The sequence below is a fragment of the Nanorana parkeri genome, unplaced genomic scaffold (genome assembly GCF_000935625.1).
Source record: "Nanorana parkeri isolate BGI_ZX_2015 unplaced genomic scaffold, ASM93562v1 scaffold468, whole genome shotgun sequence".
Classification (NCBI taxonomy): domain Eukaryota; kingdom Metazoa; phylum Chordata; class Amphibia; order Anura; family Dicroglossidae; genus Nanorana; species Nanorana parkeri.
In genome coordinates, this window is record NW_017306736.1 from 778,834 (window position 1) to 806,609 (window position 27,776).

General features: G+C 40.4%; 1 protein-coding gene across 4 annotated transcripts in view; it reads left to right on the forward strand.

Moving 5' to 3' along the window:
• Nucleotides 1–27,776, forward strand: part of SCUBE3 (signal peptide, CUB domain and EGF like domain containing 3) — an 82,091-nt gene that overhangs the window by 17,499 nt on the left and 36,816 nt on the right. For 3 of the 4 annotated variants that reach the window (XM_018560618.1, XM_018560619.1, XM_018560621.1), the window contains exons 2-6: nucleotides 2,315–2,437; nucleotides 3,833–3,958; nucleotides 23,767–23,901; nucleotides 25,574–25,696; nucleotides 26,750–26,866. In XM_018560618.1, the coding sequence (XP_018416120.1) occupies nucleotides 2,315–2,437; nucleotides 3,833–3,958; nucleotides 23,767–23,901; nucleotides 25,574–25,696; nucleotides 26,750–26,866 (624 nt within the window). The remainder of the gene's footprint in view (nucleotides 1–2,314; nucleotides 2,438–3,832; nucleotides 3,959–23,766; nucleotides 23,902–25,573; nucleotides 25,697–26,749; nucleotides 26,867–27,776) is intronic. The other variant, XM_018560620.1, reaches the window with a different exon arrangement.

Genomic DNA, 27,776 nt, shown 5'->3' on the forward strand with positions numbered 1-27,776 from the left:
GTTGCCAACAAGAGCTTGGCTAGAAGCGAGCCAGAGCATGCCACTTAACTTCTGGCAATCATTGACGTCAGTGAGCTGGAAAGATAGTCGCACAGAGCGTCACAGTTTGTGCTGAGAGCTCTTAGTTACCTGGAATGCTGTGACCACCCCCCTGCTGCCCCACCGCCACCTGGCCACCCCCAAATGAGCTGTCAGCTGAGGAAAAAGCCACAGGCTCCCTCATTATAGGGATGTCCCTGGCTATGGGTACAGAAAATAAGAGGAAACCCAACTGTTTTTAGTCATGACTGGCATGGTCAGCCCAGGGTACTAGGAAATGGGAAAATGTTGGGCCACTGCAAAAAGTGGCTGTGGCCACAATATAGTTCGCCATTTTTAGAAAACAAAGGACCTGTTATCATCAGCGTGTTGCTTTTCCTTTACTGTTCAATGAATAGGCTGGAGGTGTGTCTGGGTCTCGTTGTAGTGCTGTAGCTGAAGGTCACCAACCTGGCTATACTGTGTGGTAAGGGTGGTTAGATCACAGGACTCAAAAAAATTGGTGTCCAGGAGCGCCAGAAGCAGTCATCCCTTAACCCTCATAAGGGAAACATACAGAGCATAAGTGCAGGATGCAGCCCCAATACAGTCAGGGTGACTGAGACATCTACAAGAAAACACAAAGAGAGGGGCGCCTTTCCTAGTGCAGATTAGTTTATTCAACGATCATAAAAGAAAACAAGCTGGCAGGTACTCACAATGGTAGATTGGCAACAAGTTTGTGAAGCAATATAAAACGGAGCACTGGAGGGATCCGTATAATGAGTCCTGTGTGCAGATCAGTAGGGTGTCGACGCGTTTCCGGGGCACGCCCCCTTCATCAGAATGTGAATGCTGAAGGGGGCGTGCCCCGGAAACGCGTAGATAACAGGACTGCCTGATAGAATTACAAATCCCTTGGCAGGTGCAATGATACCCAGATATGTTTTCTACCTTTGTATTTAGCTGTTTGTCTGTAGGACTGTTTCAAAAAGTTTTTTTTTAATTGCATATTTAAACAATGTTAGTCCTTCGTTCCAGGGCACTTGCATGCATTTTGATGCGTTCACATGCGTTCCAGAGCAGGTAAAATAGGGCTTGCTGCAGTTTTTTTTACATGCTCTGGAACTGAGCGCTGTGGTGTGAACTAGAGCCCAAAATACCATTGGAATACATTGGACGCAGTTTTGATCCGGTTTGTAACTGCTTTGCTCCTGGAATGCGCTTGGTGTGAACAAGGCCTTACTGTCACTTCTTGAAGAAGTGGTCATGGGGACTTCTTACGTTGCGATTGTTTTGTTAGATGATGCTTCAGTTTCAGACAGCCGCAGATGTAAACAGTTGCAAACTTATGCAAAACACGCGCAAAACACATGCAAGCGGAAAAATAGTGCAAGCTGTGGTCAAAACAGGTACACATGCTAAAAAGAGCGGCTAAACAGATTTGCACATTAAAAAAAAAATGATCTAAGAAGCTAAAACTGTCGCACTTGGTTTGATAAATTCCCCCCCAAAGTGTCAACAACAAGGGTAAGCAACCTCGGCACTCCAGCTGCGGTCAAACTACAAATCTCATCATACTTCTGCCACTGGGAGTAATGCCTGTGGCTGTCATAGTCTTGCAATGCATTATGCGACTTGAAGCTAAATAACAGCTGGAGTGCGAGGTTGTCTACCCCTGGTCTACAAAATTTTAGGCAAAGTTTTACAGAGAAACACCCTAGGTTCACTAAATGGTGGCATGCTAGCAGAGGCGTTCCGAGGCAGGGTGTCAACCGAAGCGGGTACCAGGTGACACCCCACAGTGACGCCATTACGCATGCGTTTGACGTATTTGCGCACACACAATGTCACCGCACACACACGTAATGACGTCACCCGCTGTTGAGAGAGGAGGGAAAATTCCCCCAGCGGGATAAGGTATGCTGCTGGGTCACCTCCTCTCTCTCTCTCTCGATCAATTGTCTGGCTCTTGGTCAATGACCGAGTGCCCAGCTTTTCAGAGGGGGTGACACTAAAATGACTGCCAGTCATTTTGGTGTCACCTCTCCAGTGGTGTCACCTGGGTGCGGGCCGCACCACCCGCATCCCCCTAGTGATGCCACTGCATGCTAGTAGCCTTCCCTATCGCATTCTGTATAACATATAGGTATCTATTCTCTGGCATTACTGAAAACACATATCATCACATAGGCAGAGGTGCAACAAGCCCTTCCACATAGCTGTGTTCATTTTGAGTACCACTTGGAAGAACTGTGTTGGAACTTGTCAACATATTGTCATTCCTTTCTTTTAGATGTTGATGAATGCGTGGAAGGAACAGACACATGCCACATAGATGCCATCTGCCAAAACACCCTTCGGTCATATAAGTGCATTTGCAAGTCTGGATACACAGGGGATGGAAAGCACTGCAAAGGTATACTATTAGAAGCATAGAGCATTGTCAGTACAGTTTATAGATCTTGACTGCCCATTGCTTTCATTTATGCCTCAATGCCAACCTGTGCTATCCAATAACAATGATATAAATATGAAAGAATTCAGAATGATAACTTCATACCATCCCTTAAAGTAGTATTAAAATCTCAATCTTTTTCAATAATAAATACAGATAAAACAAATATACAGTGCCTAGCAAAGTATGTCTTTACATGTTTGCCCAAGCAATTACAGTCATCATGTTTCCAAACAGCTGGCTCCAACTCTCACAGTTCAACTTCACTGAACTTCTTTCCAGTACAAGGTCACAAGGGACAGAACAGTCTCTAGCAGCTGTCCATCTACTAGCTTGGAGAAGGGAGGAAGAATGACTGGGGAGCAACGAGCAGGGGAGTGTCTTGTCTTGCTGTGCCTATATGTTTTATTGAGACACACAGCTCACTAGCGCACACAAGGGTGGCTCCATAGAACTCTGCAAGGGAAAGAGGATATCAAGGCCAGTGCTCAGGGTGCCAACTGATTCTGCAGGGAAACTAAAACTTTTAAAAATCAAACAGCAGTAATTTAAAGAACTCCAGGAAAAATGTTTAACCCTTGCAGTGGGGCTACCTTGGCACTGCAAGGGTTAACTGCTCATTTTTGTCTAGGTAAAAGGTTATACTCGCCATGGTGCCAACTTGTTCTCAGACCGGCCCTTCCAGCCTCTCTCTCCCTCTACTGCAGCAGTCTAAGGCCCCTTGAATTATCACGTTCTATACACAGTGTATAGACGCGAGGATGCTGAGGAAGATTATAATGCTGCAGCAGAAGAGGAGAGAGGCTGGAGCGCTGTGATAGCTGGCCGGCACAGAGCTACAGGTGAGTATAACTGTGTTATTTTTTAACCTAGACACAAAATGAGCACTTAACCCTTGCAGTGCGGGGATGGCCATGTATGCCAATATATTTTGTGAGTATGCAAAATCAAAGCCTCTAAATTTAAAAAATGAGTTAAGGGCAGAGTGAAACCAAATCTTTGTATGGTGGCATCAAGACCTACCTCCTACAGGCAATCATCCTGCCAACATAGCAAAGGATTGCACTAGCTTTGCACAGATTTTTGACCAGTTCTTAGTACAATCGGTAGCTACAATGTTTCCTTTGTCTAGAAAATCTGTATTTATTATGTATGCTTTGCTTTTAGTTTGGAAGATGTTCAAAAAAGTTAGTGGTACAATCATTTTAACTGAGCACATGTAGTGCATAGTAATATAGGGCACTAGTCTGTATGTCTTTTACAGTGACCGAATAGCACAGAAACCTTTTTTTTTCACATATTTTGATTGAATAAAATTTTTTTGAAATAGTAAATATTTCTGCTTTGTCTTCCTAGATGTGGATGAATGTGAACGCGATGATAATGCAGGATGCGTACACGAGTGTGTGAACATACCTGGCAACTACAGGTGCATGTGCTATGATGGCTTTCGATTGGCACACGATGGACACAACTGTCTTGGTAAAGTAAAATGTACTGACAGACATTACCTCTAATAAAGCTGAACTCCAGACAATTATAAAAGCACATTAATGCAGCTACTTACTCATTAATAAATTGGTACATGTGTTTTTTAAAATTTCAGTTCTTGTGAGTACCCTACTTTGATTCGATTTCAGTCTATTTAAATTCTCTGTACAGCACCACTCAAGACTGAAAGAGAGGGGACAGGGCAGAAAACTGATCAGTTGTGCTACAAATGGGGTGACAAAGAACTAGTTCACAATATAAGAGCACAGAAAGAGCATTGAGCATGAGATTATTTCATCAGTCTGTACAGCAGCACTAAGACTGGAAGAGAGGGGACAGGGCAGGAAACTGGTCAGTTGTGTTGCAAATGGGGTGGCAAAGAACAAGTTCACAATATAAGAGCACAGAATGAGCATGAGATTATTTCATCAGTCTGTACAGCAGCACTAAGACTGGAAGAGAGGGGACAGGGCAGGAAACTGATCAGTTGTGTTGCAAATGGGGTGGTAAAGAACAAGTTCACAATATAAGAGAACAGAATGAGCATTGAGGATGAGATTATTTCATCAGTCTGCTGCTGCTCCTTCACCATACAATGAGCAGGCTGAGGGCAGATGACACCACTGTATTCCTTAACCGTGACAGAGGAAGTGGGTGTGCTGTATGGTGGAGCCGTGTAGATCTCAGGACTAAGGAACTAGAAATGTACATTCTTTGACAGGTAAAACCTCTCTCATTTATGTATTTCATCTGCATATTTAGCTGTTTGACTGGAGTTTAGCTTTAACCTTAAATTGCTTCCCATTGTCACTTTGCTTGTTTTTTGCCTGTATATTTTGTCTATAGTATGACTGGTATGAGCATAAAGATAATATGACAACAGACTTTGTATACATTCGTAAAACATGAATACAAGTGGTAGTAAAATACACTTAGCCCACAAAAAAAAAAAAGAATTTGGTAGCTTCATTCATTCTATTGAACTAAAACTAAACAGATACTTTTTTATACAAATATGATTCTATTGCCACATAATTAGCTTTGCTGAGCCTGAAGGCAATCCTACTGATATCTGTGAGTTGCTAGTACAGTACGTAACGCTGCAACATATGAAATACAGTAGCCATACACACCTAAAATGTATACAGGTTTTCTGTCCAACACTACACTTAAGATGATACTCATGTGAATCAGCAATCAGCTTTGAGGGTTGAGATGACCAAGATTATTTTTAAACCCTAACACTGAACTTCTTATTTGGTCCCTTTTGAACTGTAAAATATATCACTGGAAGCATTTTGTTTGATCTGATTCTCGTAGAAAAAATTGCCACACAAGCGACAGATATCACAAGCTTGATACTGTTTATTCCCTCCATCTCTAACATGAGATCTCTTATCTCTATGAATAAACCATTTGGTGAAACATGTTAGAGTTGGAGGAGCCTGGGTTTGTTTACAGCACGTTTTGCCTTTGCAGCATCCTTATTAGTTATCTTTGAGGACTACAGAAACCCCTCCTATCTATGCAGTATAGGAGAGGATGGGGGAAGGTTACATATTCACATAGTCAGGTTGAAAACAGACAGTCCATCAAGTTCAACCTATAAAGAAAAGTCTTGTCCGATTTCTATTGTCCTGATACCATATGGTGAGTGAGCATCAGTGACGAAGCTAGACAGACCAGTGCTGTGTGGGGTCTCAGGAGGATGTGTAGGGTCTCACCAGGGCTGTGTGCAGAATCACCAGAGCTACGTGCGGTATCACCAGGGCTGCGTTCGGTCTCACCTGGGCTGCGTGTGGTCTCGCCAGAGCTACGTGCAATCTCAGCAGGGCTGCTTGCGATCTCAACAGGGCTACGTGCAGTCTCCCCAGGGCTGTGTGGTCTTGCCAAGGCTGTGTGTGGTTTTGCCCATGCTACGTGCGGTCTCAGCAGGGCTACCTGTGGTCTCAGCAGGGTTACGTGCAGCCTCTGCAGGGTCTCAGGTGGATGCCAGGGCTGACAGCTCGCTCGCACTACGTGTCCGGGTTGGTACTCTCTCTCCCCGGCTGCTCTCTGCCTGACACCATTCCTAGGCCCCCCCCTTCCCAGCGCACTCTCGTACAGCGCAGGCCCGGGCAGTGCCTGCAGAGTGGCGGGAGGGAGCGGTCCTGGCGGCCAGGTAATAACATTAAGTTTCCCACCTGCTCCTGGCGCCCGGGCCCCTGATCCCCTCCTAGTTTTGGCACTTGTGAGCATTGACAACCTAGGACAAGAGGTTAGTGCAGAATGCCGAGGTGAAAGGACCTGGTAAGTTACAATATTTCAAAATTTTTGTTTTTAGATGCACTTTGATTGCTGGGACCACTGCCGGGATCGTATGCCGTGGGTGAACAGATCTAGTGAAACCTCTAGGTGTAGATCAGTGGTGGTTGTGGATCAGTATGAAAAGTGCTGTCTCTGGCAACAAGGATATTTCTGTCCATCAAGTTGCCTTACTTCTAGACTTAGGCAAGACAAATGACATACAGGCTGCATGGGTGCCTGTTACCTGCTATACGCCTGTAGTTTTTAGTTTTTGAATAAGCAGTATGTGGTGACCTAATTGCCTCAATTAGGTCACCACAAGCACACACTCACAAACACACACTCTGATATACATGCTGCACATGGCTTGAAGACAGGAAGGAAGCCACAGGTTTATTCTCTACCTTGTTCAATACAGCAGATAATTTACCATAGATACTGTATAACAGAATTTATAAACACTGCCATCTAGTGACCAAAATTGTATACTGCAGAAGTTGTTGCTATAAACTCAGTAATGTGTATTCTAACACTAATACTACCAGCTTTGTATTTGGGGATCATCTGATAAACATGTAAGGGCAACCTTGCTGTTGTATTTGGGGTTAAGTACACAAAGGAGCAGGGCAGAGCTTATTGGATTGTGCAGGACTGGGGCTTTCTGGTAGATTGATGTAGACTGATACTGAAATGAAGATTAAGAATGGTTGATAAGCACAAATGACTTCTTCTGCAGAAATCCTGTGGTATGTTTCAAAATAACCATAGTAATCGGAGAGTTGAGACATTTGCCATGGTAAATCTGTATTTTTCTGTAAAGGAAATGTAACCATGAAAACAATTCACCAAGCCATGAAATGTCATAGTAATTTCATGGTCAGTTTTTCATACACCACGGTAATTTATTTTTCTGCAAGGAGAAAATGAACCGTGGTGAATGTCCAAATCAAATATGTCAGAGACATTTTCTGCCAATTTGGCATTTCGGTACCAATCCTGTAAGAACAGGTAACCTTTTTGCAACTGTAGCCAAGGTAGTTTCTTTGAACATATGCAATGAAATAAAGGTAGTACAGCTTCATGTCCTGCATGCTTCATTGGTGTCAGATTTTGAAAAAAAAAAGTGGCTTGATGGTAAGTCCACCCAAAACTGATGTTTCAGTGTTGAGTGCATGACGTCCTATTGTCAAGTGCTCCTAAAGAACGATTTCAGCACTGACCTAGTTCCATCTAGCAACAATAAGACAAAGGGTAATTCACCCCACCTGCTTCTGAAATATCAGTTTGGTAGGACTAAAAATGTTAAAATATATGTAAACACCAAAATCTAATATATACTTGAAGGAGAACTATGAGGTGAGTGATTTCCACTCATCCTCATAGTTAGAATCGACCTGTGGCAAAGAGGCCGTCACAGATCGGCTATCGATCGGGAAGTGAGCAGAAACACGCACCGATCCGCTCACTTCCCGATCATCTCCCTGCAGTGAGTGGTGACTGTCAGTCATCGCTCCCCGCAGGGATTCCCCCCTCCCCTCTCCAGTCCTCCAGCACTGAGTGGAGGAAGGAAGGGGGCGGGCACAGCTGGCTCTGCCTCTAAATAGGCAGAGCCAGCTGTCACTCACGCAGCTGCGTGGATCTCGATAGTATTGTTGGGATCCGTCCCGGCTGTGGCGCTCTCAGTATATCGCAGGCAATAGCGGGCCGAAAATACAAAGTGTTATACTTAGTTTTGGGTCACGGGAGGAGGTTAGTATATGTCCTCCCATGACCCTAAAGAGAACTATGGGGAAAGACACTTAGCTCATAGTTCTCTTTTAAACATGCCAATGTAACTTCAAAGGTCATGTTCAATATTTTTAAATCTGAAGGTTTTTAAATTAAAACCTGGAAACCCTGCCACTAAGGTCCTTGATCAGACACTTCCTGTAATAGGCTGACAGCTTTCTGTCTCCCAATTGTGCTCCTTTGTTGTCACTATAAGAGGCCATTTTAACACACATTATGCTGGAACGGTCAACTGTTGTCGCCATCAGACAATGCTGTGCAGTCACTGCTGGAGTGCATACTCGTAGATAAGAAGTGGCTGCAAAGAGGCTGCAGCACTAAGATTCATTAACCGCTTAAAGACCCGGGTGTTAAACCCCCTTCCTGGCCAGGCCATTTTTCAGTGTTCAGCGCTGCGGTACTTTGACTGACATTTATTCAGCCGTGTAACGCTGTACTGAAACAAATTTTATACCATTTTTTGGGGACACATAGAGCTTTCTTTTGGTGGTTTTTAATCACCACTGGGGGTTTTATTCTTTACTATATAACAAAAAGTACCGAAAATCTTGAAAAAAACCCGTTTTCCTATTAAATGTTATGAAACCTTTATTATCACCCCAATTATTTGATAAAATATATAAAAGACGGGGTAAATAGATTCCAAACAAGCGCGCGCAACCCGGAAGTGTGCGAAAACACACACAACGGCCGTCGCACAGGAAGTGATGCTGCTACCTGGTTTATCTCACCGTATAAAAATGAGCCTGCCCCTGCTCCATTGCTGATGGTCTTTTCAGCTAGTGTTCCTGTGTGCTTGTACCTGTTGGATTCCTGTTACCTGCCTGACTCGGTTTGCTTGGACTTTGCTATTGGATTGCTGCCTGCCCCTGACCTCGGCCTGTTTCCTGGACTTTTTCTTCTGCCTCCTGATTTTGTACTCCGGCTACCCGGCTGTCTCCGATCTCTGGCTTTCCTGACTATGCTCCGGTCTCTTGTTTCTGCTCCACGTTGTCTGCTTGGTGGACCCACGGCTTGCTGACTACACGTCATCAGGACGTATCATGCACAGTGTCGGTTTCCATCAGTGGCACTCATGCTCCTCGCTGTCCAACTGCTTCTTGTTCTCACCTCCAGGGGCAGAAGGACACGAGACACAAAAGAAGCCTCCTCACCTTCCGGTCTCTTACCAGGTACGTGACAACATCCCTACTTTCCAACCAATAGGTCAAAAGTGGGCTTCTTGATATCATTGCTCATTGTGTCGTTACTTTATTGACAGCTTATTTTCCTCCAAGAATTCCAAACGTCATACAGCTCCGTTAGCCATTGAGGCCCTCGATGGCAGATCCCTAAAGTCTGCACATATTACCCACGAGTCCATACCGGTCGGTTGATCTGGCTGTAAGAGCCTTACACAGGGAGTCAGCATGTTTCCAGGTTATGTTTCCCTGTCCTTTCTACACTATCTTATTGTTCTGGATTACCCGTGGCTTCAGAAACATAACTGGATCTTCAATTGGCAGATCCTCCCTAGGTCTCCACAATGTAATGCTACGTGCATCCATAGGTCTCCACGTTGCCTACCGAATATCTGGTGTATCAGGATGTCTTTGATAAAATGCATGCTGGTACTCTTCCGCCACATTGTCCCTACGATTGTGCTATCGAATTGCAGCCTGGTGCAGTCCCTCCTCGTGTCAGGGTTTACCCTCTTTCTGTTGCAGAGAATAAAGCCATGGAGGAGCATGTTGTGGATGTGCTTTCCCAGGGGGTCATCCGCAAGTACACAGGGGTCTTAATTTAACCTGCACTTAAGATTCTGTATTTTCTTGGTTCCTTAACTTGAATTTATACATGTGATCATATCCTTCTTAATTGCCTCTTCTCCAGAGAAAAAAAATTCAGTTCAGCTAATCTTTCCTTATAGCCGAGTTCCTCCATGCCTCTTTTGTGTTTAGTTGCCCTTCTCTGGACTTTCTCCAGTTCCACAACATTCTTTTTGTGAACTGGTGCCTAAAACTGAACTGCATGTTCCAGATGATGTCATACTAATGCTTTGTACAGGGGCAGTGTTGTGCCTCTACAAAACACAAAGAATCCCCAGCACACCTGCCAGCTGGCCTGCAACAAAACAAATTACCCTGTCTAACAGTATACGTTAAAAGCAGAGGTTTTAGTTGAACAAACCTTTGGCCAAAAATATGTAGAAGCCACACTGCCACCGTCAAGGGACCTCTGTAAAGTGTGGCCCTAACTCTATTTATATGAGTCTCCAAGTGGGAGCATATTGATGCAGTTGATAAATTGAATGCAGGTGTACCAGGAGGTAGCCTACTCCTCCTCACAAGGTGCAGGGACGCACCGGAGGCCCAGCAACCACAGATGCATGCTGGGATCCCCAATGTGTCGCCACATCCAAGATAGTCAAACTAGAAAAAGATGGTAACCGCATACATTTATAACCAGCCTTTGTAGCTGGGTGCACATGGGAAGGCTTACAACAATACAAAACACAAAGAATCCCCAGCATACCTGCCAGCTGGCCTGCAACAAAACAAATTGCCCTGTCTAACAGTATACGTAAAAAGCAGAGGTTTTAGTTGCATACTTTGGCCAAAAATATGTACAAGCCACACTGCTGGGGATTCTTTGTGTTTTGTATTGTTGAAAGTTAAGCTTAGGGTTTAAAATGAACCTTTAGCCAGTCAATTCATTTACATATTCTCAGCAATCAGTAAATGACTTCTGTAGCTGCAGGTTCTGTTTATCAATTTATCCTTAAAATTTATAGAAGCACCAAAAGAAGTTGGTCAGTTTCTCAACAACTTTAGTTCTCCCTAATCCCTTTCCTGGATATGAATTGGCCTCTTCAAATCTCCTAGGTCCTTTAATTTTCATTCATTGCTCTAGAAAGGCTGTATGTTACAGCGCCCAATAGTGGAAGGCCTTTTTTCAAAGGAAAAAACTGAGGTTCCCTACATGCACAGAAGAAGTGCCCAGATGGGAGACTTCTGGAGGAGTGACTGGGTGGCGCAACAATCTCAGAGAAGCAGGGGCAGGTATTTGTGACACTTAGGGGGAGTGCTGGGGAATGTCGGTGAGAATTTAAAAGATAATAAGATTTAACTATTTCTACTCTTTTCAAAACAAATAAAATTGTATACTTCAATTAGGATACATTTTAGAGTTTCATTAAAGGAAAACTATGAGGTGAGTGCTTTTCACTCACCTCATAGTTCTAGCCGACCTGTGACAATGAGACTGTCACAGGTCGGCTCAGTAGATCCGGAGGTGAGCGAACACATACCGGGTTCGCTCGCCTCTCGATCCTGTCACGGCTCTCTGCCATGACGGGGGAGGGGCTGGATTCCCCTCTCCCCGCTCCGATCTGCCAGCGCTGACTGGCGGAACGGATGGGGAAGGGGGCGGGTACAGCTGGCTCTGCCTCTATATAGGCAGAGCCAGCTGTCACTCACGCAGCTGGGCGGACGCCGTCATCTACGTCGGGATCCGCTCCGGCTGCGGCGTCTCAGTATACTGCGAGCTGTAGCTGTAGCTCGCGGTATACTGAGCTTAGGGTAATGGGAGGACGCTAGTTTGTGTCCTCCCAATACCCTAAGGAGAAATATGGGGAAAAACACTGACCCCATAGTTCTCCTTTAAAGAGAAGGTTAAGTGTTAAGTTTAGCTTTAGTTTTAGGTTAAGGCTAGGGGTCAGGTACCCTTTTTTATACATTAGTTCTCTTTGCTGCAGCCCTTGCACCAAAAACTATCTGACCCTGGGTACTCAGCATTCACAATCAATTTACCAGGATTCTAAAAACTTCACAAAAGGCCAAGAATAACATATTCCCACTGAACTTTGAAGACTTTTATAGCTGGTACCCTAAAAACCAGGATTTAACTGGGGCCTTTTTGTGCTCAAACACATTATAGAGGCCACTAGATAATATGGGTGCACTTACTGACAATGGCTTAGCTAGTAGGATGATGACAGTGCGCGAGAAGCTGGGTCCTGGGAGCAAATCGTATCTGCCGAGAATCACTGCATATTTATAATGAAAATGACTTCTGCTAAATGAAGCACGTGAACAAATGGCATCATTATACAACTTCAATCACCTGGCGCTTTAATCGCTAGCCTTTTGATATCTGATTGTTGGCTCTAGCAATGTCAGCAGCATTTAATTTCAACAACAAACAGGCGTGGAGTGTTTTAACTTGTAACAGTTGCGTGGAGTCTTCTCAATGCCAGGAACATTGAATTCTGTAGCAAATGTACAAATAAGATGTGACCCCATGATGCCCAGGGGTGATGCATGCATAAGTAATACCCAGTACTGAAGCGCATTGAGCAATGTACGCAGTCAAAGGGCTGACATCTTTACAATTTACTGCTTTCCCCCTATAGAATCAAAGACTGTTAAAATAATTCAGTCTCTACTATTACAGGGCAAGAACAGTATAGGCGTTTGAAATTGTGACACTGATATGCTGTGCAGTGTGTGAAGATCTTGGGTGCAATGTAGTACAACAACATTTTATTGCACCTAATTAAAGTGGATGTCTAGCCACAACTTTTTTTTAGTTTTGGATAGAGTAGGGAAGCATTAGAACCCCACTTGGGTTTTTACTTCTATGTGTGCTCCATTAGAGAGTTTTCCCCTCACTTACTGTCACAGTAACCATGCTTTTACTAGACAGAAAGTGAGGGAAATATGCAGCAGGAACAAAGACAAGAATAACTTGCTGGCATGGGTTCTAACCTTCCTCTGTACCACTAAAAAAAAGTGTTCATGTTTGTGTCTCTGTTGGGGATTTTCCCTCAGTTCCTGTTTGGTGAAACCATTGTCATCTGGACAGTACGTGATTTCTCTTTAACAGTGCCTTAAATAGCAGTAAAACCCTGACAGGAGTTCCTATCCTTCCCCAATCTATCTAAAACAAAATTGACTTGGCATAGAGTTAAAGGTTCCATATTCTAAACCAGATGCAAAACCACCTGAACATTTTGAGATGCCCAGTGTTTTTATTGGTTCCAAAGTGATGAAGCTTCTGCTGTAGTATGTTTTCATCAGTGGGTTCCTGAAGTTGTCCTTTTTCTTTCCTCCTTTCTTCACATCTAGAAAGTAAGCTGATATATATTAGAAGCCAATTATATTTCACAACTGCTTTATTGCAGGCCTGAAATAGAGGATGACTGCCTCTGGGTACAACTTGCTATTTCAATGAAAATATCTTTAAAGGCCCCACTCACACCATATGCATTGGTATCTGTTTTTCAATGGATGTCAACGAAAGGACATCTGAAAATGAATGTGTGTGAATGGTTGTAGTTCACAACAATATGTTGCATTGAGCTGCCCTCAGCTGGAAAAAAAAGTAGAGCAGGCTCTAGATTTTTTCAGCGCAACACAACATAAAAGACTGGTGTGAACTGCTAACACAAGGTAAATGCAAGGCAGAACCAACATATTCTATAAAATACCCCCCCCAAATAAAAAACCCATCGCAATGGATGTCAACACACTATGCAACTTCAAGTCAACATACCTCCATTAGCATTTTTGGCTCTGATTCTGGTGTGAATGCACTCCAATGGAACCACTGAAAGTTAAAATAGTTTGTGAGAAAAGAAATCAGAACATTTTATTATTAAATGATAACATTATTCAGTGTGGCTGAGTATTGTAGTGGCACATCTCCTTGTTAACCTAGTTACAGCCTTTCTGCATTACCACTGAGGGTTTTTAACTTGTTCCACATTAGGATCTTAAGGATAACTTTTCTTTATGGTGTTTTCCAAATCTTAAAACCACCTTCCTCCTCAAAAGCCCACAAATCTAATTCTATTGACTTAAATAGAGGAAGCCAGGAGCTGGGCAGGGAGGGGGAACCATGTGGTATGTTTCTGAGGTGGACCTCTGGGGAAATGAAAACCTGTATTTTATTTTCTGCCAGTATTTCAGCTTTTAAGAAGCATAAAACTGTTACATGATTGCTAGCAGACTGCAGATCATAGAGCTATTACCATGCTTATAACAAGAGCCAAGTCTGTTATTCACCTTCAGCCTCAAAACCAGCAGCAACTTAAATCCCCATAATTTCAAGCATTATGTGCTACCAACTCAAATAGGTAGCCTGCCAAAAAAGCGTTCCTAGTTTGATTTAAGTAAATGTGTTCTAAGGCACAGATACTTATCCCTTTTTATGTTGTGGGCCGAAAGGTCAGTATGTCCTTTTTTGGGACCTCAACTATCAGTTTGTCATTGTTTGTGACCCCAAAATATTATGACTACATTTTGGGCCCCTAACCAAGAATTTCCCACCTAGCCTTTAAAATGACACATTCACTCGAATATGCATCATATAATCTGCTTACATTATAGACATTGGGTTTTACCATAAAGCCTGTCGGCTGCTTTTCACTACTGATGGGTGGAATCTGACTTGGTTTGCTGCCCCATCCTCTGAAATACAATTGATTTCTTTTATTCATATTTTCTAATATGTTCTTAGATTTTGTTTACATTATTCTGGTACACTCTGTGTGAAAACCACATTTAAATGGAACCAATGGTGTTGGTTTTGACAGTGATGTTTTTTTTTTCCCAACCACTATGCAACTATTAAGATGTTTAAACGCATACAGAATTGTTATTAATGCACCACCACATGTTAACTTATTTTTCTGTTTACATTTTTTTGCACAGTAGCGTAAAATTAGTTCCCAACACCTATCTGGATCATTTTTAACTGGGGTATCCATAACCCTTGAAGGTATAGCGAACCAAATTATGGGGTTTGGGACAGGATCTCTGAGTAATAAAAACAGTCACAGAAATAAAATTGACTCATAGTTCTCCTTTAATGTGTCAGATGACATGCATGTAACATAGTCAGAAGCTGCAGCTCAATTCTATATTACACAAAAACAGCAGCAAAAAGCTTACCTGTTATAGCTAGCTTGTGAGTTTATGATTTGCTGTTTATATAAAATAAAATCCTAATTATTTTCTTTTAGCTGTTCTGTTCCTAGCTATTTAAATAAAAAGTAAAACCAAGGTCTTGACATCTCCTAAAGTCATGCTGGTACCTAATAGGCCTGTTGATGATAATGATTCCGATAGTCTGCCAAAAGGTTATGGGGATATATTGGGCTATTCATTAAGGGGCTGCATTTGTAAAAAGGTTAAAGTATTCAAAATTCTTACAGCAGAGTAGTATCTTAGACAGGCTTTTATTGTTGTTAAGTGACACTAAACTCAGATGTGAAATCTTAAAAATGCATTCAGGCACCTTAACTATTAACAAAAATGTATCTTATTTGTGTATCGCTCAGCTGTAGATCCTCAAATCATCTCTGAATTTGTGCCAACACTGTCCTTCCTTCTGGAGGGTGGCTACTTTTGTTCCCCATGATCCCTGTGTGCATTGTAAAGTAGACACCATTCCAAGCTCGCTCTCATGATAGACTATAACTTCAATACAAACTAGTAAACTAAAGGTGAGATTATAATCCATCATGGGAGTGAGCTTGGAGTGGTGGCTACTTTACAACACAGTCCAATCTTGGTGATTGTGAACAATCTAAGCAAAAGTGATCCCTCTTAAATCTCTCTCAGGTGCTCACTGTGTATACAGCACATGGAAAACTGCTCACCATTTATTAAGTCCTTAAAGTAAAAGGTCTAGCCATGCTAATCCCCTTATTGGTGGATGGGATACTCCTCAAATCTTGAGAAGCATTATCTATCCACCTCACGAGTAATACACAAATAAGATAAGTTTTTGATATAATTTAAGGCACTTAAATGGATTTTTAAGATTTAACTTCAGAGTTTAGTGTCACTTTAAGGCTTACGGTATATGCATGAACACTGAAAGCTTACACATATCCAGCAAATGCACAAAAAAGACAAATATCAGCTATCCAATTTGGAACTTTTGTGGAACATTAAGAGCCCTGTGTTTTGCACAAGACATCAACTTGCAAAATTAAGATTTTCTTTCCTTATTTGCTGTTCTTTTTTTTCTGTGCCAGCTAAAATCCTGTTTGGCAGACATTCAAGAGTAAAAATAAGGGAAACTTTGATACCAGTTTTACATTTACAAGAAAGCTGTGCTTCCTGATTTTATTTCTTGTAGTTTGTATGCATAACACAACACACAATTCATGGCTGTCAATATATACTTTAAAAGGATACATTTTTTCCTTATTTATTTTAATTATATATTTTGTTTTGGATAGATATACAATATGTACTCAGACGAACACTATGTAGTTATATTCTTCAAAAAATAAAAACATTCAAATCAGACATAGACACTAAAGCTATAGTATGTACACCCGAGAGGGCAATTCTGATACGGGCAGATACTTTTGCTACCTAAAGTTTATCATAACAGCAAATTAGTGAATAATGAATCATATATAAAATGATCAGTGGGTATTGTAGTTATTTAAATAGATTTCAATAGATTGTTTGGAAAACATTTTTACCATATTTGGGGGCACTGGTAAGAAATGTACTGACCGTATGTCAAGGGTACTTAAATTAATTGGCTCACCCCAGGGGTACTTGTACACATTGGCTTTTATAAGGGTCCATAAGTTAATAATATTTAGGGCCAATTTACATTTCAGTTGGGCAAGCAACACACAGAAATGCACATTACATGCATTTCTGTGTTATGGTGTCATTCATTTTTAATGGCAACACTCAGTAGTACGCTGAGTTGGCAAAAATGGTGCGTGTCCAATTATTGGCATGTTAGGGTGACCTGGCAGCCAATTTATTTCAATGGACTGCCTTAGCACAAAAATATAATTGGGCCCCATGAGTCCATGTTTGTAAAAGAGCAGTTACCAAAAATAAACATATGGCATTTATACTTACAGGACCACTTTTGAAAAGAAAAAAAAAATATTGTGATAACTGCAAGCGGTTAACACATGTAACAATAGCATTTATTGTATGGATTCCTTTTGGGTTTTTTTATAGTTCCTCCACATTTGCATTCAGACCAACCCATCCAACCACAGTGAGTGACATGGATTGGGGCAAACAATAAGACTTATGGAAGATAACTGTCAACTTTGTTTGCACATGACAAACTGTTGCTGCAACCTTTTATTAATTTTATAGTTTGTCCCAACCTCTGTCATTGTCACTTTTGATAAACAGCTTGAATAAAGAAAAAAGAAATAAATAATAATAAAAAATGAATATAATAAAAAATAATTATTTTCCTGAATGCTATTATTATGTGTACTAACCCCACAGAGTTGTCAGAAATACAATAATTTCATGACAGTGGTCCTTTAAGCCTCTCGTATTTGTTACTGATAAAATGGAGTAGTAGAATGTGTTTGCATAATATATAGAGCTTAAGCTGTCTTGTAGATCTGCCATTTCTGTTGGCTATGCTTTGTACTTTTGCTGAATCTCACGGTCATGTCAACCTGTAGTTATCAATGAGTCGAAACTGATTAAGGCGAACCGTTTACACAATTCAATTTAAACATGCGAAGAATGGCAAGATAATGCATTCTTGGCTAAAGGCAGTAATTGTTGTAGGAGCCTGTAACTGAAATTTGGAATAGCTACATGAAGGTTTCCTGGAATGTGTGATTAGGAAGCAGAAATATAATTTATAGTCTGTGTAAATTTTAATAACTCTGGGATGTGCAGATGTGAAACATAGAAGCAAAATAACTAAGTGGGTTATTCACTAAAGAGCCAAAGGATGTAGCCGAACGTTCGGCTAATCCTTCGACTCACTTCGGCTGCAGAAACCCTTTGGTTCAGCCAAACTAAAGGGCTGCTGTACACGCTATTCACAATAGCCCGTACAACAGCCGAAGAACACAGCTGAGCCAAACGCATATGCTTCGGCTCGGCATAGCCGAAGTGGGGAGAACGGAACACGATGTTAGGGTGAACAACTGGAAAAGCACCTTGTCCCTATACCAATGTGGACAAGGGCCTCTTCCCCACAACCCTGGCCCAGTGAATGTGGGGGTCTGATGGCAGGGGGGCTTATCTGGGTACCCCCTTTTATAAAGGGGGCATCCAGATGCCACCCCCTTCTCCAAAGGGTTAAGTAAAATGTAAATAAACAGACAACACCTTAGATAAAATCCTTTAATTGAACAAAAAACACAAACACAGTTTTTGACAATCCCTTACTCATTCACAAAGGGGGGGTGGCATCTGGGTGCCCACTTTATGAAAGGAGGCACTCAAATGCAGATGAGCCCCCCTGTCCACAGACCCCCACAACAACTGGGCCAGCATTGTGGGGAAGAGGCCCTTGTTCTCATCAGCATGGGGATAAGATGCTTTTCCAGGGGTCCTACCAGACCTAAAGGGTCTGGTATGATTTGGGAGGGGGACCCTGCGCTGTTTTTTTTTTTACACTGACAGTTTAATTCTGTTCGCTACCTCTGAGGTAGCAAACAGAATAAAACTGCCAGTTTAAAAAAAAACTAAATGACCCTGTTCATGATAGCCTTTTTCTGTGACCCAGGCCTTGCATTTGCAAAGTATGATGGCCACTCTTTCTGTGTAGCATCTGGCAGCCTAATTGAAATTATATATATACATTCCCTAGATATCTGTGGGTCTCAAAGCAGTATTTGGATGCCATCTTGTTGCTCCCTCCCCCCAATACTGTCCCCTACACTTTCTACTTGACAATATTAAATATTGTAAGCATACAACGATGTAAACAGTACTGTATCTGGTAAAAAAAAAGTGCTGGAAGAAGATCCATATAGCAGAAAAGGGAAGTAGCTAATGACTGGTGCAGTGAGGCTAACCCTATCTTCTTTAAGAGAAAATGTGGTCCACCCTTACATAGGTGCAGATTCCATAGCATCAATCTTTTCTAATAGCTTGTGTCTCTTCACACAGGCTCTCTGGAAAGTGAATAAGTGTGTCAGCATAGTTGAACTTGGTGAGCCCACTGTATCAGGGGTCTCGGTTTTTAGGTGTGTGTGTGTGTGTACATGCAGAATATTGTCTGTGACAGTAAACATCAGCATTTTTTTTACATACAATAGAGAAGGAGCTCTAGTCAGTTGGATTACTCTTCGTCTCTCAAAGGCTGCTAAAAATGTAAGCAATTACCTAATGATCTGCAGCACCATACAGCAGAGACTTGCAGGCATATGCTATGCATGTTTTATACTACTGATATTCCAATGTTCCAAGAATCGATAGCAATAAAGTATGGAAGTCCATTAATCTTAGTTGGGTTTATGTATGCCAATAGTATAGATGGGTTTTGTTATTGCACCTGAAGGTAACCTATAGATCGGAATATGCTTCTGAAGTCATGTACTGCATGAGTAAGATCTCATTTGCATCCTTGATATTTGTACATATAGTGCTTCTTGTGATGTTATTCTACTTGTTTTTTGCAATCTGTTATGTGATTCTTAGTTTAGGGATGGTGTGATTTTCCTTGTATTAAAGCCAACGCCTAGGATTTCAGCTCTTCAATATCATTATAAGTCACATCCCATTTGTCAGTTGCCTTGCCTGCTGATTCTGTTCCAGGTTTCCTCTATCCAAACACCCTTGGGACACTATAATTGCCAGCTTAGTTGTTTGATCTCACCAGAGGTGTGTACTTGATCTATGAACTTATAGAGAATTTGTATTTTTTATTTAGCAATTAAAAGTTATTTGGTATATATTTGCATAATATTATCACAGCATGTAAGAAACAGACATGCCATGTGAACACAAAGAAATTAATCCATAGTGTTATGTCTAACTAATTTATAATAGGATAAATACATACAGGGTTAGAGGGGATAGGGTATGTGCATGGGAGGCTAATATCTATGTAGAAGGAGAGGTGCTAAGAGGTCTTGCCCTTGATATCCAATATTGGAGATGATTCTCTCATTTAGGATGTTCACGCATTCAGGTTAGGCTGCTCCCACAGAAAACTACAAGTCTTGATTCCAGTAACAATCAAGAAAGTGATAGCAGAGTCCAAGATGTTTTTTTTATTAATAAAAGGTATGTACAAGTATGTTTAATCTGACACATACAAATCCTTGGCAAGCTGTAATATTAAGGTAATGGATTTATAGACCGTTTTTATACCATACAAATTGTAATTTTGGAAGCCTACCATCAGATGTGCTTAAAAAAAAACCATGTAATGGAACTGAAACGAGAAACCAAATAATCAAAATTGGTAAGGAAAACAAAGGAAAAGTACTTTTTGTTATCAGGGGTTTAAAACAATTTACACAGCTGTTTTAATTGCTCAAAACTAATAAATCATTGAAACCATGGGTGGTATATTGTGAAAGATTAATTTTCCTGGAGGTTTAATTTCTAAGTAAGAGCTGAAGGAAGTCTTCCAAAATTGGAACATATATGGAAAGCATAGCAGAAAAATAAAATTCACTTTAATGATAGACATATACATTGTAGGTTTGGAAACTTTCTCTCAGCTTTTAAAAAAAAATAATCAGATAGATTTTAAAAGTCCACAACAATCTTTCTCCCTTAGTTTCAATAGCTTTTGTTTCTTAGAGTCCACATACAGTAATTAGATTCCATTTCAAATTAATTGAAATTACCCTAGTACCAGTCCAAAGGCATTTTCTGTTGTTGGGCCACTGGAGACCAGTAAAAAGTTGAAGCCATGAATAGAAAATTTTATAGAATATGGTCACATTAGACAACCTGGACATTTAGTGGCAATGACCTTGTGCTAAATGCAATCAATATTAAACGTATAACTGTATTTCTAAGATTTTATCAAAGTGGAACAGCCTAAACCCAAAACACACCCTACTATACAGTGACCTTAACTTTCAACCAAGAAACATATTGGCCAGCATTTAAATCCACATTTCTGTCCAGTAAGGAACAAATGTTAACGTTCACTTTCATAATCAAAAATGAAAGTTTATGTCCAACAATGAATTTGGAGAGCATTTGGACTAAATATAACTGCATTTTCATAGGCTTTGGCTGCAAGGAATAATATCAACTTTCAGTAACCATGTCAATCACTCAATTCTCAAGGATTTCTAGTGATCCTATATCCTAATTATGCCTATTCCAATTTTTTTGACTTTGACTCAGTTTTTCAGCTAGATAGTGATATTACCCTCTCTTCAGGCGGATGCTGTGTCAGCACTGTATTAAGGTTATTATAATTAAAGGCACTTTTTTAAAATTTTGGACAGAGTGGTGAGGGGTTAGAACAATTGTCAGGTTTATATTGATGTCTGTGTCTCTACTAGGAAGAGACATTTTCTCTGTTTGTCCTGATTACCAATGTCACCGCAATGTAAGGGTAAAGCTAAAATTTTGAATTGCCACCAGAACAGAATTAGAGGGGAAATCTTCCAATGGGGACACTTGTCTGAGCTGTCTAAGATGGGACTTTCCTCACTTTCTGTGGAGTCTACAGGACAGTAAGTGGAAGAAAATGTCCCTAATAACACACTGATAGCAAAAAAGTACAGCTTTAACCATACCTTACTCTATCCAAACTGGAAAAAAAAGTGTTGGCTCTAGATATAGTTTAATGGTACCATGTTATCTATATTGTCACATTCGGCAGCAGGTCTCTGTCCTTTGTATTATAATTATTCTCCCTAGAATTGGCAAGTATACCTTTCTAGCATACTCTGGTACAAGTTACTATTTTAAATATATATATTATTATATTGCTGCATCTTTCTTTACCTTTTGAACACCAATAAAACTAATTTTTCATGGAATTAATGGAAAATTACCACTTATAAACAGGCATTAATGTGATTAATTGACCAGTGCTATTAACAGTATCCAGGGTAGATGCTTCTATATATCATAGGACAATGATGGCTAATGTTTTTGAACTCGAGTGCCCAAACTGCAATGCAAAATCAAAGTATTTATCTCAAAGTGCCAACATTGAAAATAAGTTTGATATTGCATGCAGTTTGGGCACTGGGGATTACAAATTTTTCAGCATCACTGCCTTAGGCAAAATAGGGAGACACACATATTCAAATATTCATACACTCAATAAAACACACATCACACACGTAATGAAAGACACACTCATTAAAAAAGACACACATTAAAAAAACACACATATCACACACTCATTAGAAAACACACACACGAACAAATACACACATCACATACGCATTAAAATGCACACCTCACACATGCATTAAAACACACATCACACACACATTAAAACACAGACATCACACACTTATTAAAAACACACACACATATCTTCATCAAAAAACACACACATCACACACACTCATTAAAAACACACTCAATAAAACACACACACTCATAAAACACACACAACTATTAACAATAAAAATGTATAATAATTAAAAAAATTGCCCCCTCTCCTGCTTACCTGTTTTTCAGGGAGGGGGCTGCATCCCTGGGGTCCAGTGGGGAACTTGGGGATTATCCTGGTGGTCCAGTGGAGGATCAGTGTGATCTGCATCTCTGGCTGATGCAGACCATGCTAATCGCTCCTTCCTGTGAGTGACGAACCCACTAGGGAGCAATTAGTATGGTCTGTATAAGCAGGAGATGCAGATCATACTGATCTTTCACTGGACCACCACAAGATGATCTTCATTTTATATATTGCTGGTTCGGCAATATATTAAATATGATCTGGGCACCTGCCAGGTTTAAAGATGGCCTCCACGAGAAAACTTAATGTGACTTGGAGACCCATGGAACACCGGAGGCCCGCACAGAGCACCCATAGTGAGAACCTGGAGTGTGCAGGCCCAGGCAACCGACACCTAGGCACGCGTGCTACCAGAGGGGCCTCTGCGTGCTCTGTGGCACGCGTGCTATAGGTTTGCCATCACTGTCATGGGATAACCTTAGGAAGTCAGTAGATAATAGAGAGAAATGTACTTGCACAGAGCCATACATCTGCTAAATCGTAAGAACAGTGTAAATATTGGAGGTATAACAGTGATTATGCTTTCAACAATATATTATTGTTATAAAAACAAGTAGATCTGTTTATAGTTATAAGTTACTTTTAATAGGTAGGCAAAGCACAGGGGCTGTATTTCCCCAGGCTTCTATAATATGGTAAAAGATAATATTCAAAATGCAGAAGCCCAATGTGGAAGTCCATAGCTTACTACCAAATCATGATTTTTTAAGATTACATGTAAAATACTTGCCAGTAGACAGGTACATTTTGTTTAGTTCCAAATGGATATTGGTATGAATTTTATTAACATGTCCGAATTCGAATCCAAATGTTCGTGAAACGAAAATTTGGATCCGTCCAAATTTCGATCAAAATAAATCGGACATGTGACTCTTCTCTGGCCATTCAGAGACGAAATCGAACATGTGACATTTCCCTGGCCATTCAGACTTTTTTTGGCTGTTGGGGTTGCATTACAGGCATGGTCATATGGAATGAAAATTCAGACTCATAGGAAATCCGAAAATCAAACCAAATCTGATTCGAAATCCGAAAAATGAAAGAAATAAATAAAGATCTGAATCATTCCTAAACAAGACAAATTGTTTGTGGGGTGACATGTCTACTTGGCTGTTCAAGTGCTCTATTTTGCATAAGACACATTTACATTTTTCTATGATGAATAAAGTAGTACAAATTATTATTCATTTTATCCTTCATTGGGTTCAGTTATGATTCATATTATCAACTACTGTACTTCAATTTCTCTTATCCTCTTCTTACAGATTTAGATGAATGTATGGAAGGCAATGGGGGCTGCCAGCAGATATGTGTCAATATGATGGGGAGCTATGAGTGCCGCTGTCGTGAAGGATTCTTTCTCAGTGACAACCAACATACATGTATCCAGCGTCCAGAAGGTATGTTCAGAAGGCAGTAGAAGAGGGCTGTGTATGCTGGCACAATCCAAGTGCTCTCAAAAAATTACCAGAAATAGTTGCATCTGGCAACCATTCTTATTTAGGTCTAGGCAAAAGGCAGACAGGAAAATGCTGCAGATACTTTTTACACCAGCCTATCAAAAGTGTTCTTTCCTGCCCTGACCCTGTAACCAGATAAGCCTCAGTCAGTAACTCAAAGTCATTAGATCATTGCCTGTTGGCACATTCAGAATACCAGGTTACAAAGCAAAGTTGAAATTTCTTACATTACTTGTATATTTATGGTTACTATTGCATAGAAAGTTTGGAGTTTGAGTGATACCCATTATTGGCTAATTTCATTTATTAAAGATGCAAGCTTTTGGGACCTATTTGGTTCATGAAGCCTAAAGAAGGTGCCCAGCAAACCCCGAAAGCTTGCATCTTTAATAATTTAAGATATAGCCAATAAAGGGTCTACTGCATGCGCAGTTCAGATGTTCGGCCGGGAAACGAGGAGACACACAAGGTAAGTCTATGGAGCAGCGTGCACCCGCACAGACTCCGTGGGACATGAGAGAAGAGGAGGACAGAGGAGTCAGCGCTGCATCAGAGGACCGCATCAGTGCTGGAGGGACAACTAAAAACGACAGTAAGGAAGAAGATAATCAGATTAAGAGGCATCACTTAAGGGAAGTCCCTACACTAACATTGGGGGGAGGGGAAAAAATCCTTTAACTGCTTGAAGACCAGGTCTTTAGACCCCCTTCCTGGCCAGGCCATTTTTCAGTATTCAGCGCTGCAGTACTTTGACTGACCTTTATTCCGTCATGTAACGCTGTACTGAAATTAATTTTATACCATTTTTTTGGGGACAGAGCTTTGTTTTGGTGGTATTTAAATAATGGGGTTTTTATTTTTTACTACATTTGTTTACATTATGTTAGGAAACATTTATTATTACCCAGTTTTTTTGGTAAAATATAAAAGATCGGGTCACGTCGGGTAAATAGACACCAAACATGTCAAGCTTTAAAATTGCGCGCACCCGCGAAATCGCAGAAAACTAGCATACCCAAAATTGGCCATAGGCGACACTTTAAAAGCTTTTACCGCTCATCAGTTTAGTGTTATCAGTGAATAGGCGACACTTTAAAAGCTTTTACCGCTCATCAGTTTAGTGTAATCAGTAAATGATGGCCCTAAAATTATTGCTCTTACTGCAACGTTCGCGGCGATATGTAACATGTGCGACGTAATGGGCGCAATCGTCTTTTTTGCACGTATGCGCCCCCGACGCATGTTTGCATGCGTGTATGTATGGGTGGGGACTTTAACATTTTTTGGGGTTTTTTATTCTTTTTTTATGTGTAACTTTAAAAAAATTTTTGGGGGGGAACTTAAATTTTGTTTTCCTTTTTTTTTTTCACTAAACTTTATTGCTATAACATACGGGTGTTAATAAAAACCCCCCTATGAAGCCAGTAAAGGGTATCACTCAAACTTTCAGCATTAATCAGTGGCTAACACGGTATGGGACTTTACTGCTTTTACCCACATACTACATATTCTTAAACGTTACAAGCAGCTATTGTAAACAAAGTAACATTTTATCATAGATTTGCTGTTCCTTTCCTACTTCTGAAATTTTCCCCTATCTCCCGTTTATCAGAAGGCTTCCTCTGCATGAACAGGAACCATGGATGTGCACATATTTGCCGAGAAACTCCAAAGGGTGTGTCCTGTGAATGTCGACCGGGCTTTGAATTAACAGGAAATCAAAAAGACTGCAAATGTATGTGTGCTTGTTTCTTTACCCAAGTAACATTTATCTTCAGATAAAATTTTGCATACTGTATGAACATTTCAGATTTACCAGCAGCAGGTGGAGCTATAAATAACAGTTAGAGAAAAGTGAAGGATTATTTTGCAACTATTGCATAAAAAAAAAATATCAATGGCAGATACACCTCTATCCTGGCAGAATGGCAGTGTCTTATAGGAAATCTGTGCTGAGAGAAATATAGACATTGCTATTGCTGACTACCATGCCTGAAAATGCTAGTTACCTAACTATTAGAGCAACTAAACATATTATGAGTTTTGATCTCACCCCGAATTAATTGTACTTGCACAGTACATACTTGTACAGTACATACTTGTACTAGGTCAATTAGCATTTTTTAGGAGATCTGCAAGGGCAGCGTATCTATGTCTCTCATCATAGGCTTCTATCAACTAATCAATTCATGCAGCCTGACAAAAACCATGCAGCCAGTGCTGGGCTTTCTTATTAGAAAGTCCTTCACTGCCTGTATGCTTTATTCTTATGAAAAAGTTCAGCATACTTTGGCAATTGTATGTCATAGTAGCAACCATAATAAATGTTTATCTGTAAAAGCAAGATTTCATACAAATAATGTAAACATATGTATATAATAATGTAAACATATGTATATGAAGCATCAGTTTAAAAAAAAAAAGAAAGTAAAATAAAATTAACCAAAGATCATTGTTACCCGCTAAACTACTTATGGTAAAGCTTTATTTTTCCTTTGTACAACAATGTTGCTATCTTCTTCTAGGAAATATTATCTGAAACAATAAACAAAATTTCAGCTACATTTCATAATATGTTATTTTACTTTTTCCTATGTTTTAAACTCGTTACTGGCATAAAGAGCTAGCAAATAAACATTATAGCGGGGTCAGATTGTGTTTATTTTTCATATTCTGAACATTCTGAGAAAAAGGTTTCACATGTATTTTTAACTTGTGGTAGTTAATATTTATCTTTTTGTAATGAATATTTATGCTCTACACTGAATATTGTTGTTTATGTTTTTAGTAACCTGTAACTATGGTAATGGTGGCTGTCAGCACACATGTGACGACACCGATCACGGACCGCGATGTGGTTGCCATGTCAAATTTATTTTGCATTCCGATGGCAAAACTTGCATAGGTAAGAGAAGTAGAAGGTGGACACACTATTTTTACATTGCAATACCATCATTTCATTGCTTTGCTTGTTTTCTAGATTTTATTATAAAAACTGACTGCAAACTTTCTATATGTCAATCATTAAATAAAGTATGTTTAGATCTTTATTACATGAACAAAAAATGTAGATCTTCCCATGAACTCAGTAATCACTGAATTTTTGTTTGACTCTCCCAGCCTTTAGGTTTATAGCAGGGACAATTGTAAACATCATGCTGTCCTAGGCACACCTGGATCATTACTCCTTTTTTTTTTTTTTTACAAGCCAGGCCCCTTGTGTCATGTGATTATTTTTAATAAATCTATGAGTCTATTTATAAACTATTAACAGGAAGGACCATTTGCCCTTCAAATATCTGTGAATATTCTTTGTATATTATCTTTATAGGTCGAATGTGTCCTCTTTCCCTTCAGCTCCCTTTCCCTTCAGCTCCCTTTTATCTTAAGGATTAAAGTGCCACTAAAGCAACACTTTTTTTAGTTTTGGATTGAGTAGAGAAGGATTAGAACACCTATAATTTTTTTGCTGCTGTCTCTGTAAACCTATTCTAACAATTCTGTGAAGTTAAATAACTGTTAAATAACTTAAAGTGCAACTGAAGCCCAAACTTTTAGTGTGAAGAGGGATTATTGTATTTATTTATTTATTACAGGTATTTATATTGCGCCAACAATTTACGCAGCACTTCAAATAGTTGCACATTCACATCAGTCCCTACCCTCAAGGAGCTTACAATCTAAGGTCCCTATCTCACATGCATACATAGAGGGCCAACTTAGAGAGGAGCCAATTAACCTACCAGCATGTCTTTGGAGTGTGGGAGGAAACCCACGCAAGCACAGGGAGAACATGCAAACTCGTTGCAGATAGT